Source organism: Aegilops tauschii, chromosome 5, assembly GCF_002575655.3.
Source record: "Aegilops tauschii subsp. strangulata cultivar AL8/78 chromosome 5, Aet v6.0, whole genome shotgun sequence".
NCBI lineage: Eukaryota > Viridiplantae > Streptophyta > Magnoliopsida > Poales > Poaceae > Aegilops > Aegilops tauschii.
In genome coordinates this window covers 529,240,966-529,254,675 of record NC_053039.3, presented here as the reverse complement: position 1 = coordinate 529,254,675, position 13,710 = coordinate 529,240,966, and the positions used below count along the sequence as shown (strand labels likewise).

Genomic DNA, 13,710 nt, shown 5'->3' with positions numbered 1-13,710 from the left:
AGAGACGAAGAAACACACCTGCATGGGTATGGAGTTGGATTTCTGTCGTGCCAAACATGCATGCATGCATGCAACAATATGCTTATTCTCGCACCCTTTTCTCATGCACCTGCACGTATGCATGGTGATGTATGCAATGTACGTTCGGTTCAAGAGCAAGCTAGCTAGCGCTGCATGCGCACACAACCAAACCACTCACCGATCGAACTGCATGCCCAACTTCAGAGCCAACACCGCATCTATAAATACGCCTCGCCAGCGCCCCTTCGTCTTCATCCATCCGTTACTCAAACAACCCTTCTTCTCCCATCAAACACATTGAAAGTGGTCACTACGCCTCCATCAATCCATCCAGCACTCATAACTCGATTCCTTTGAGATCTCTCCCAAAATGGCGTCGACCACCACGAGGCTCGTCTGTGCTCCACTCCTCATGCTGCTCCTGCTCTCTGTGTCCACGGCCAACTCAGTCCAAGAGACCGGCAGCTCACTCAAAAGCTCCACCCAGAAGAATGTGTTCGTCCTCGACAACTACGGCGCCCGTGGTGACGGAAAGCACGACGACACGCAGGCGCTGGCCAGGGCGTGGAACGCGGCGTGTTCCTCGTCCCGGCCGGCCGTGCTGCTCGTCCCCAAGGGCAAGACCTACCTGCTCAAGGCCATCACCCTCTCTGGCCCGTGCAGATCCAGCATCGTCTTCAAGGTGAAGGGCACGCTCATCGCTCCTCCGAGCATGTCGGCGTGGACCGACAACGATAGGAGGCGCTGGATCTTCCTCCAGCGCATCACCGGCCTCACCGTCAATGGTGGCGGCACCATCAACGGCAACGGTGAGATCTGGTGGAACAACTCGTGCAAGACCAACAAGGCTCTGCCGTGCAAGGGGGCTCCGACGGCCTTGACGTTTCACCTCTGCAATAATCTAAAGGTGGAGAACCTGAAACTTGTAAACAGCCAGCAAATCCATGTGTCTGTTCAGGACTGCAGCAACGTGCACTTGGCCCGGCTGTCCATCACCGCGCCTGGCACCAGCCCAAACACCGACGGCATCCACATCACCCACAGCAAATATGTGCAGGTCAGAGATTGTCTCGTCAAGACCGGTGATGACTGCATATCCATCGAGAATGGGACTCACGATCTTCATGTCACAAAAGTTGTTTGTGGCCCGGGACATGGCATCAGCATTGGAAGCTTAGGAGATGGTAACTCCAGAGCCGAGGTATCCCGTATTTACATTGACACCGTACGATTGTATGGCACGACCAACGGAGCCCGGATCAAGACATGGCAGGGAGGGAGTGGATATGCTAAGGATATCGTATTCCAGAATATGATCATGGATAATGTGCAAAATCCAATTATCATTGACCAAAACTATTGTGACTCCGCCAAGCCATGCAAGGGCCAGAACTCAGCGGTAGAGGTACGGAATGTGGCGTTCAAGAATATTCAAGGGACCACCATTTCCAAGGATGCCATCAAGCTGAGTTGTAGCAAGAATCTCCCGTGTTCTGGCATTGCCTTAGAGAACATCGACCTTAAATTGGAGGGTGGGAAGGGTGACACCGAGAGTACCTGCCAGAACGCAAAATGGAGGAAGTCAGGAAATGTTATTCCTCTACCATGTAAAGGAAAAAATTAAGTTGTAGTGGAAATGAGCTAGTTTAGCCATGTATAATGTACAATATAAAGCTTCTATGGAAATTCATTAATGAATCCTACTTTTGCATACATCATTGTAGTTACTTTTGGGGGTCTATGCAAAGAATATGAAATGTGTTACCGGTCGGTGTTTTCTTGTTGAAATGAACAATGGTTAACACTCTTGGCTTCAAATGCTCATTGGCAATCAAGTTTCAATCACGTAGTAAAGTCAATTCTTCCTATAGTCCGGGCTTTTATATTTACATCTAGGAAGAGTAAACGTTTTTCAAAGCTATTGTGATGTTTTGAATGAGGCATTGTCCTATATTAATAGAACACCATCACTACAAGAAACCCTAGAAAATAAATGGAAATTACTGACTAGTCCTTGGGGATTGCGCTATCTTGTTCATCCTGCACATGTCGATGGCCCGCCTATCTTGCCACCACTGGAACTCGAAGCAGGAAACTGGTAATTTAACGATCTCTACTAGCAAGAATCAAATCAATCTAATAAACCCAGACGAACATGTGCAAGTTAGAGATTTTCTCAAACTTAGAGATTGTCTCAAAAACTGACATTATCCCCATCACCCACAACAAATATGTGCAAGTTAGAGATTGTCTCATCAATACGAGGAATGACTGCTTGTCCATCAAGAACGGAACTCACAATCTTCATGACACCAAAGTTGTTTGTGGTCCGGGACATGGCACCAACATTGGAATCTTAGGGGATGATAACTCCAGAGTCGATGTTTTCTATATCTACATTGACACTGTATGATTATATGGCATGACCAACGGATCCTGGATCAAGAAATGTCAGGGAGGCAGTTGATATGCTAAGGATATTGTATTCCATAATATCATGGATAACCTGCAAAATCTAATTGATCAAAACTAATGACTCTGCGAAGCCATACAAGAGCCAGGAATCAGCCATAGAGGTGCTGAATGTGGTGTTCAAGAATATTAGAGGGACTACCATTTTTGAGGATGACATGGGATGAAGCTGAGTTGTAGCAAGGAAATCTTCAGAGAATATCGGCCTTAAATTGGAGGTTGGTAAGGGTGGCATGGGAGTACATGCCAGAATGCAAAATGGCAACGAGGCTCTTCTTGGCACCCCTGCTCGTGCTACTCTTGCTCTCGGTGTTCGATGCCAACTCCTTTACTTCAAAGGGCATGTCCCTCTGAAGCCAGTTATCTTCAAAGGTCGTTGGCTCCATACAAACTCGAGTTTTGGAACGGTCCCAGAGTGCCGCCAGAACAGCAGAGCCAGAGGATAAAAATCCACAACAAAAGGCTACCACCGCCATACCACCTTCACTCAAAGGGGAAACACCGCGACTGTTATTGATCCAGAGCACACTTATTCACCTCTCCCGTTGTTGTTGCCAAAGCCGCACGACAAGTTGCCAGAACCATAGCTGGTATAGAGCCTTAAAATCCTATATCAATGTTATCCGAATGTGAGGTCTGGCAACCCCTCCTACTCACCGGCGACAACGAAAGCCATGAAGTAGAGAGAAGTCAAGAGAGACCGGTGCTAGAAGAGAGAGCACCTAGGACACACACGCACGCATGCACACACACACACGCACGCACACGGAAGCAAGCGCACACACATAGAGATTCACGAAAAGTAAATTGAACTCTTACTATGAATATTGTGTGTTTTGAAATCATTATGGCATTGATTTAACATTTAGTCCACTAATCTTCCAGGGGCAACATGTGATTTTAGTTAATTGAGGGTTGGGACATATGACGGCAATGATGCATGGAGGGTAGACAACTCATAATATGAGCAATGAGAAAAGGAATCTACAACCGAGAGCGGCTATTCTGAGCCCGAGTTCATCTACACCAATGCATGGACGGTAAATTCCCTAGATGACAAATTAACAATACTTTGATTTCATTTTTTGGAATCCAAGATGCTTGAGTGCGCAAAGTGATTGCAAAGTTTTATGGTGTTAGGACATTCAAGGAGTTCGTGGCAAAAAAAAAGGCTCTCAAAGAAACTTTGAAAAACTGCATTATTTAAGCCCAATTTTATTTTTCTTGGCATGAGTTTCTCGAATGTCATTTGAGCATGAAAATCTGTACGCTCCTAGAAAACACAAGCGTCTTGGACACCAACAAAATTTAAGAGTGCTTTGCTGTGTATTTTTGTTGTTGCTATTTTTCTTGAACTTACTGTTCTTCGAAAGCATCTAAGTATGGGCTCAGACGTGGATTACCGTCTACGTAAGAGAGAAGAGTGGCATTTCGGCTTCTCTTCCCTAAACTTGTCAATTTCTACACTGGAATACATTAGTCGCAATGTACAGTCTTTCGTCGTACGTGGATTAATTGCGGCCTCGTTAGAACGGGAGAAAGAACGCACCATGCACGTACGCAGCCCCACTTCTTCTTTCATGCCATGCACGAATCTGGATGCGGGTGGTCGGGCTTAATTTGGCCTTTGGGGGAGTGTTCAGCGTAACCCAGCGCGTGGCGTGCCATTCGTGGCGAAACTTACGTACGTGAAGCCTGCGGTGTTAGATTTCTGTGGGCACACACGATCCCACGTGTGGATAATGCGTGTAAGAGTGGTATATGCGTGTAGGAACGTCCACGTACGTAGCGTGCAGCTAGCACGTTTCAGTAGTTTGAACTTCGCGGGCTCGACAACGTACGTCACTCGGTTGCCCTCATGCGTGCATGGCGGTCCAAGATGAATAGTCTTTCCCCTGTTAATTAGCATGGGCTACACGATAGCTAATGGATTACCTCGGCTAATTGTACAAGTCACGGCAGATGATCTACACTAGTTCACTTTTCTCGATATGCAAACACGTTATCTCTTTCTTTCTTTTTTCTTTTTTCTTTTTGCAGGAAGCAAACCTGCACTAGTAGAAAAAGAGGCTTCCATACGCCCCCATTAGTCCCCAAAATAATCGAACCGCGACCAAAGGGGTCTTTAGTCGCGGTTCGGGAGGAGACCCGCGACCAACTATCTGGGCCCAGCGCGCTCGGTCGACAGCTGGCGGACGGGAGGAGCTTTAGTCCCGGTTGGCCTGGCCAACCGGGACTAAAGGTCCTCAGGCTGGCCCGAAGGCCTTTAGTCGCGGTTGGCCAGACCAACCGGGACTAAAGGTCTGGCCAACCGCGACTAATGGGATTTGAGGCCTCATTTTCAAACTCTACCCCCCCCCCCCCCCCCCCCCATCGCCTTTTCAGTTTTCGAAAAAACAAAAGGAAATGATGGAAATGATGGAAATGTCAAAAAAATAAAATAAAATAAGTTTCCCATGTGATATGTGGTCTAGTTGTTGGGAAAATTAACAAATATGAATTTCGACTTTATTTGCAAAATCTCTCTGGAATTTCTTAAAATGGGCATAACTTTTGCATACGAACTCGGATGAAAAAGTTTTTTATATGAAAAATCATCTACTCGAAAAGTTACATCCGAATTTAAGCGGGGGAACCCCGTTAAACATTTTCAAAATCCTCAAAAACCTAACAGAAAAAAAGATACGGGGCTTTTAAGATCTGGAGAGGCAAAAAAAATTCAAAAAATTTCAAATTATGGTCAAACTGTGGTCAAACAATGGTCAAACTAATTATTCTAGAATATTAGTGTTACTAAATAATTATTTCAGTTTTTTTAAAACTTTGGTCAAATCTGGTCAAACTGTGGTCAAACAGTGGTCAAACAATGGTCAAACTAATTATTCCAGAAATATTAGTGTTACTAAATAATTATTGTTTTTTAAACAATAGTTTCAAACTCAAACAGAGAAATGTGTCACTTCGTGCTCAAGCTAAATTCCTGAGGGTTAATAGAATTGACATCCTACTATTGTCAGGAAAACAACAAGTGCAGACTTGGAAACGAGGGAGAATAGAACCCGGAAGTTAAGCGTGCTCAGGCTGGAGTAGTGAGAGGATGGGTGACCGTCCGGGAAGTTAGATGATTTGGAATGATGAGGGGTGATTAGAGATTAGAGGATAAATTGAGCAGTGATGAGGGATGGTGATTAGAGATTAGAGGTTAAAATAATTCAGAAATTTGAAAATTAAAAAAATTAAAAAAATTCGCAAAGAAACCAGGTTTAGGGGGGCTAAAACCCTAAACCTGCAGAGGAGGCCTTTAGTCCCGATTAGCCACGAGAACCGGGACTAAAGGTCCTCCGCCCCGACGGACCCCTGGCGCCCACGTGGACGGGCCTTTAGTCCCGGTTAGCCACGAGAACCGGGACTAAAGCCTTTAGTCGCGGTTCGTAGAGGCGCGACTAAAGGGGGGGGGGGTCTTTAGTCGCGCATATTTAGTCCCGGTTGCACAGCCGGGACTAAAGGCCTTTGCGAACCGGGACTAAAGGCCCATTTTCTACCAGTGCTGCTATCTCAATATACAGTCATGCATGAATAGAAGTCCACCTTGGAGTCAACATACAATTTGAGAAGTGTTAGACTGAAAGGACTCCCCCCCCACCTCCCCCCACCCACGTCGCTCCCACGAGCGACTGGGGAAAATCCCTAGCCGCCGGCCCTCGGTCCCCCTTCCTCCCCTCCTTCCCTCCTCGCTGCCACCGGGGCGCTCTAAAGGGCAAAGCCCGCAGGCATCTTTGGTGGTGGGGCACTTCATCCTTTTGCCTGGCGGTGTGCTGGCGAGGGGCGTGGCGGCGGGGTCGCGTGCGCATGGCGGCAACATGGTGGGCTTCGCGGGCATGTGCGCGTCCAGGGCAGGTTGTCTTGTCGACGGGCCCCAGGCGCGTCTGCTGTGGCTGCCGGTGGCCGGTGTGCAAGGCCCAGCATGGCACCTCCTATGGTCGTCTCTGGGACGGATTTTGACCGTCCCGGCGCCCTCATCGCTGGGTGGGTGTCCGACGTTCTCCTTGCTGATCTGACCTGGAGGCCGTGGTGGGGCGTTGCAAGGGGTAATGTGAGGAGGCTGGCAGGAGGGATGGTGGTCTACCTACCTGTCACTAGTGTGGGAATGTGCCGATCGAGGTCTCGAACCACTCCGCCACCTCCTCTTTCCCCTGGTCTGGTTGCCTCCGGCTCCATCCGTCGAGGCGTGTCGGTGTTGGCGGCGCCAACTATGGTAGCGGTCTGCTGGGGTGGAGATTCGCTCCTTTGGGCGGCTAATGGGGGTGTCGGGTCGTAGTGCGGCAACTCTTTGGTGGAAGTTGCGATGTTCGTGGGTGGAGCTCGCAGCTCGGGTGCGGACTGGTGACCTTGGTCGCGTGGGCGGCAGGGTGGCTCAGGCTCGGCGAACCGTGGTGGTGGTGCGGTAGCGCTCTTCGACCGGGCGCACCCTGGTTGGACGTGGAGTGGTATGTCGGGGTGAAATCCTTGTATGACCGTGGTTAGGCCGCTGGTGGTAGCGACCGTGGGCATTGTCCCTTTCTTGTAGGCTTCGTCACGGTCTCTCCTGATTCTCCGGATGAAAATCTTGATCCTTTGGATCGGGTGGTGGCGGCGCTCTAGTGTCGTTTCCTTCCTGAAGGCACTACCTAGGAGCTCACAGTTCGTCGGCGGGCACCCACGTTCTTCACGATAGCTTGCTCTTGGTAGAGGGCTCCGTCATCTTCGTAGTGATGCTTCTTGTACATCTATTGTTTACTTCGAGTTGGCTTAGCTGATCTCCGACACCTTTGTATCTTACTTTGGGTGTGTGTGTTTGGGTGTCATGTTGTATGGTTCGGATGTATGAGGGTCGTTGCTTTTATATATAAAGCGGGGCAAAAGCCTTTTTTGGTAAAGTTCACCTTAATATAAAACCATAAATGAATTTTTAATAATTATGCAATTTTTTTGATCTATTCATCTTCAATTGTGGCAGTACAACGAAGACCGAAAATAATAAAAATTACATTCAGATTTGTAGACCACCTAGCGGCGCTACAAGCACTGAAGCGAGCTGAAGGCGTGCCATCATCATCGCTCCTCCATTATTAGATATTTTTTTTATAATTATGCTATTTATACTCAATCAATATCTCACAACCATCTCCATCGGTAGGCCCCTCTTTTAGGTTAAAATTTGACCATAGATTTAACTTATAAAATGTAGGACTGGCTTAACTAGCGAACGTCAGCCGGGAAGCATGCAATTGCGGAGGATTTGTATGGCAATTTATGTTGGCTGATGAAGGCAAGTTTAGTTGGAAAGCATGACAATTCCGCATCAGTTCAGTTTTTTATCAGGATTTCACCAAGTAAATTTTCCACCCTCGCCACAATATATATTGCCGTAAAAAAATGTTCGATTTGCCATCCCCTCCCGGCAAACGTCAGTTTAATAGCACTACTATAAAATGTAAACTACTCCATGTCATAAAAATTATACCATTGAAAACTTCTTACCCCAAAAAAGAGATTAGGGTTTCTCTGCCTCCCGCCGGCACTACCGCCGGTCCATCTCGTCTCCGGTGGCCTTAGGGCTATGGGAGCAGGGTGGATCCCGGCCCTTGCCAGCGGGAGGGCTCCGTTTTTTAGATGTTTCTTCAAGTTTTGTTAGGGTTTATTTCCTCCTCAAGAGGACGAGATGATGGCGGCTCCCTGAAGATGAAATAAGGTTCTCCCCGCCTAGCCCCCATCTTGGTGGCGCGTCTAGCATCATCAATGGACGTGTGGAGGTGTGTCTGCTTGGATCTGGTCGTCGTCCGTCTACGTTCGTATGGCTTCAGGCGGGATCCTTCCGATGTACGCTCTTCATCAGCGGCGGTTGCTATTCTGGTGCGCTGGTTCTATTGGGCCTTAGGACGACGACTTCCTAATTGTCTACTACAACAAGTTTTCCCCGGCTCCGGCGAGGGAGGGGCGATGACGGGCGTTCGCTCGCTTCAATGTTTGTAGTCGTCGCTAGGTGGTCTATGATCTAGATGTAATTTTTATTATTTCTGGTGTTCATTGTACTGCCATGATTGAGGATGAATAGATCAGTAATTTTCTTGGAAAAAAACTATTTAGAATAAATCAAACATTATACTTTTTGTGGCACATATTTTATATTTCGTTAGTCAAATATATAGCTGGTCAATGTTTGATGTATTATACGATGGGGCCTGATAAATCCGGACGGAGTGAGTACTATTGTATGTAACAGCACTACACCTGGTACGGTGATACCTTTGGGACAACGCATGGGAGCCTTCAGAACCATGGATATATCTAAGTTGGCGTGGGCACTACGTACGTACAGGGGATTGGGTATATATACGTGAAGATTCAGATTTTTGTCGTGCAAAGCCTGCGAGTCGGACAAATCTAGCATGTTTACCTTCTTTGTTGCCAAGTGGCCATGCACACAACACCTGGCTGAACCGTTCGTGCACGCAGTCAGCACGGGTGATGGATGGACGTGCGTTTGCAGCTCTGCGTACTCCACAACACATGCATCCACGCCCAACTCTTGCCAAGCTAACTAAACTAGCTTCTCCATCACAAGCAACCCCGAACGACATGCACATGCATGCCGCCTATAAATACTCCTCGCCGGCGGCACTTCGTCTCCATCGGCTTCATCACTTGTACGCTTCTCTTAGCGAGTCCTACTCCTACGACCAAACACCACGCTACAAACCAGGCCACGTACTTGCACTTCTACTCCTGCTTTGCGTTTCCTTTGTCTCTTGCTGCTGCACATGGCGTCGTTCATGGCGGCTGCACTGCTCGTGTTGCTCTTGCTATCCAGTTCACGCATGAGCGGCGCCAGCCCGTTGCCGGCCGAGACTCAGCAGAATGTGTTCGTCGTCGACAACTACGGTGCCCGTGGCGACGGGAAGCACGACGACGTGCAGCCGCTGGCCAAGGCGTGGAACGCGGCGTGTTCCTCCTCCCGGCCGGCCGTGCTGCTCGTTCCCGAGGACAAGACCTACCTGCTCAGCTCCGTCACCCTGTCTGGCCCATGCAAGTCCAGCGTCGTCTTCATGGTCAAAGGGACGCTGGCGGCTCCTCGGAGCAGGTCGGCGTGGAGCCAGAACGACAGAAGTCGCTGGATCCTGATCCAAGGCGTCAACGGACTCACCGTCTCCGGCGGCGGCACGATCAATGGCAACGGCGACGTCTGGTGGACGAACTCATGCAAGGTCAACAAGGCTCTGCCGTGCACCAAGGCGCCGACGGCTCTGACGTTTCACCAGTGCAACAATCTGCAGGTGGAGAACCTTAAACTTGTAAACAGCCAGCAGATCCATCTCTCTGTTGAGGACTGCAGCGCCGTGCAGTTGGCCCGCCTGTCCATCACGGCGCCCGGCACCAGCCCCAACACCGACGGCATCCACATCACCCGCAGCAAAGATGTGCAAGTCAAAGATTGCGTCATCAAGACCGGGGACGACTGCATCTCCATCGAGAATGGAGCCCACAATCTTGATGTCAGCAAAGTTGTTTGTGGTCCAGGGCATGGAATCAGTGTTGGGAGCTTAGGAGACGACAACTCCAGAGCCGAGGTCTCTGGCATCACAATCGACTCGGTGCAATTATACGGCACCACCAATGGTGCCCGGATCAAGACATGGCAGGGAGGGAGCGGGTACGCCAAGGGCATCACGTTCCAGAACATGATCATGGACAACGTGCAAAACCCCATAATCATTGACCAGAGCTACTGCGACTCCGCCAAGCCATGCAATAGAGGTCATGGATCTGCGGTGGAGGTCAGCAATGTCATCTTCAAGAACATTAGAGGGACAACCGTCTCCAAGGATGCCATCAAGCTTAGCTGCAGCAATACCATCTCATGCTCTGGTATTGTCTTGGAGAATATCGACCTGAAAATGGAGGGCGGCAAGGGTGACACAGAAAGCACTTGCCAGAATGCAAAATGGCAAAAATCAGGAACCGTTATTCCACAACCCTGCCAATTCCAAAACTAGCTAGAAGGTGGTGTAAATTGGACAGGTTCTTCTTGTTGTATCCTGTAGAAATACAGCTGTGTCAAAACTAGAATGTTGTACAAAAGAACAAGTCAAATACATAATGCAAACTATGTACTCTCTCGTATGTTTTACTAGAACATTATTGTAAATTCTCCCATATAAAGGAAGTTGGTGTGCAAATATATATATAGCAAAATATGCCATGAAATATTTACATGCCTCTCTGAAATTAGCAGAAAGAAATACAAATGACCAAATGAAAGTCTGAAAACAGGTGATAAACTTGCATAGACAGATGCAATTCTAATGTCAAGCTAGATTCTGATCTAGAAAGGAATGTTAGGATGTTTTGTGGGTGTGTGGGGAGACCGGATAGTTCATGATCATTCCTAACATTCCATCAATATCCTAACTATCCGGTCAAAACCCTAACAAATCAGGTTTTGCACGTTGTCCATGATCATGTTCTGGAACGTGATATCCTTCGCGAACCCACTCCCTCCCTGCCATGTCTTGATCCAGGCACCATTGGTCGTTCCATATAATTACACCGGGTCAATTGTAATACCTGAAACCTCGGCTCCAGAGTTGTCATCTCCCAGGCTTCCGATGCTGATGCCATGTCCCGGACTGAACTTTGGTGACAAGAAGATTGTGTGTTCCATCCTGAATCGACATGCAGTCATCTGTCATCCCCGGTCTTGATGACACAGTCTCTAACTTGCACGTCTACGCTACGAATGATGTGGATGCCATTGGTGTTCGGGCTCGTGCCGGGCGCCGTGATGGATAGACACGCCAAATTGACATTGTTGCAGTTTTCCACAGAGATAGTATGAATTTGTTGGCTGTCTATAACTTTCAGGTTCTCCACTGTTAGATTGTCACACTGGTGACACGTAAGAGCTGTAGGGGCCGCAGTGCATGGGAAAGCCTTGTTAGTCTTGCACGAGTTCTTCCACCAAATGTCTCCGTTGCCATTGATGGTGCCGCCGCCGGTGATGGTGACGCTAGTGATTAGTGACGTGTTCGATCACGATCCAGTGCCTCATGTTGTTCTCGTTCCAGGCGGATCTGCTCCGAGGAGCCACCAGTGTGCCCTTCACCATGAAGGTGACGCTGTATTTGCATGGCCCTAAGAATGTAATGGACATGAGAAGATAGCTCCTTCCCCTTGGAACGAGCAGCACGGCCGGCCGGGAAGAGGAGCACGCCGCATTCCATGCCTTGGCCCTTGGCCAGCGTCTGCGTGTCATCATGCTTCCCGTCCCACGGGCACCGTAGTTGTCTACGACGAAAACATTCTTCTCGGTGGAGCTGTTGAGCGAGCTCCGGCCGAACGCGACATCACCATGCTGTGTGCATGCCCGATATCCAGGCTAGGCCAGGTGAAAAGGGTGCGCCAACTTGAAGATCCGTTGGCAGGTTTTGCACGAGAAAAATATTTCAGATATGCTGCAGCCATGTCCATGCGTGTGCGCTGCTTCTGCTACCTCTTTCTCTCTCTGCCAAAAGTAATACTGACATTGGACTGCGGTGACCAAAATAGCATCTGTCCAAGCCAACAAAAAGACCGCCACTCGCAAGTTCAGAAGGAGAGAAGGCAAATTCAGAGAAACTGGAGCCACAGATTTCAGCAACCAAACTCGCATCAAACACTGACATCTTGTGGTCTCTTGCAAGCACACCAAACTAACAGCATTTTGCCAAACGCACGAACTGGCAGATCATTCGCACACCACCAGTGCATTGGACGTGTCAACCCTCAACACTGGGTTCATTTGCACGTTTAACGCATATGGCGGCCTGGATATTTGCGGTAAAATGGTGCATGCGGCAGAAAGAAATACAATTGTTAGGTCAACTCTAGCCAATCCCCTATCCGGCTATAGAGCAGGATAATTTCGGTTTTACTTCCTTATGCCACACCTAGCCGAATTCCTAAACCGAATAGAGGAGGACAAATTTTAATCCTCATCCTATCCGGCGCCTATATTTACTCGGCCGTTATCGTTTGGAGTAAAAAATCCCCTCTCCCACACTGTCTCACCCACCCCACTCCCGAGCCGCATCTACGGAGGCGCCAACTTTCCCGCCCCAGCCGGCCACCACCCGCCACCGCAGATGCTCCGTAGGCCATGCCGCGGTCCTCGCCCACCCGGATTTGAGCCTCTCTCGCACTGTCGTCGGCGTAGAATTGGCAGATCTAGGGTTGCCGCCGCCTCCGCCGGATTTGGCGCATCCGGCCGCCGACAACTACGCCTTTGTCATGGATTGGCTGAGTACCAAACCGCACGGCCCCGGCAATGCCTCTACCGCATGAAGGTATGGCCTCCTCCCCTAGCCTCTCGGATCTCACTCATTGGTTGTTTGCTGGCAAAGACACGCCCGGCCGTCGGCCAAGCTCGGCACTAGCCCATCAGCTCGTGGGCTCCCCCTGGCCGGTCATGAAAAGTGCGACAACTACCCGCAGCAGGTGCTGCACCGAGTTTCGACCACGCCGGAACACACCGGATGGGTGTTCTTCAAGTGCAAAAAAGATGGGGTGAGTGCAAGTTTTGATTCCGTTGTTCATCGGATTAGGCGTAATTTGTAGCTCACTGTTTGCTCAAATTGGTGTGTAGGATGGATGCTAGTTTCCGTATTGGGTAGAAGATTACATCGACCTATTGATAGCGAGAAATTTGGTAGATGTTCGTGCTCTACTTGCTAGAGTGGAGACTAAAGATGAGATTAGATGCGACGTAATATTGAACCCGTCGGAACCGGAAAAGAAAGAAGTGTGCAAGCTCGAGAAGCCAATAGAGAGAATCAACAATGAAGACATAGAGAAAATATTAATCCAACTAGTGAGAGCAGTTATGAAAGTTGGATATCTATTGAAGTGTCTAATTGTGGTTATTGTTTTCTTTGGTTGTGTTCTTGTAGTGAAGAATTGGTGAATTTTGTAACGAAGATGTCATTCAATGAAATAAAGAGCAAGGAAAAATGTTCAGATGGCCAAAAAGGAAATGCAAATGAAAAAAAATTACTCCTTTATATTTAGGGGATCAGTTAGATTCGGTCAAAACTTAGCGGAGTAGATATACTCCACTAAAGGATTACTCGGCCAGATCATTCTCTATTTTTTAGGACGCCGATAAGTGCCACACGTGTGGGCGTTTAGGGGGCTGCCCACACA

General features: G+C 48.7%; 2 protein-coding genes and 1 pseudogene across 2 annotated transcripts; 2 read left to right on the top strand and 1 right to left on the bottom strand.

Annotated features, from left to right (window-relative positions):
- Positions 1-295: 295 nt before the first annotated feature.
- LOC109781160 (polygalacturonase) lies at positions 296-1,754 on the top strand. Its single transcript, XM_020339761.3, has one exon. It carries the CDS (start codon positions 392-394, stop codon positions 1,643-1,645), a length of 1,254 nt encoding a protein of 417 aa, XP_020195350.1. The 5' UTR covers positions 296-391; the 3' UTR covers positions 1,646-1,754.
- Positions 1,755-9,180: 7,426 nt separating this feature from the next.
- Positions 9,181-10,639, top strand: LOC109781159 (polygalacturonase ADPG2). The gene has a single exon (XM_020339760.4). The coding sequence runs from the start codon at positions 9,294-9,296 to the stop codon at positions 10,524-10,526; it is 1,233 nt and encodes a 410-aa protein (XP_020195349.1). The 5' UTR covers positions 9,181-9,293; the 3' UTR covers positions 10,527-10,639.
- Positions 10,640-10,957: 318 nt separating this feature from the next.
- LOC109781166 (polygalacturonase-like) lies at positions 10,958-11,788 on the bottom strand (annotated as a pseudogene).
- Between the last annotated feature and the right edge of the window lie 1,922 nt (positions 11,789-13,710).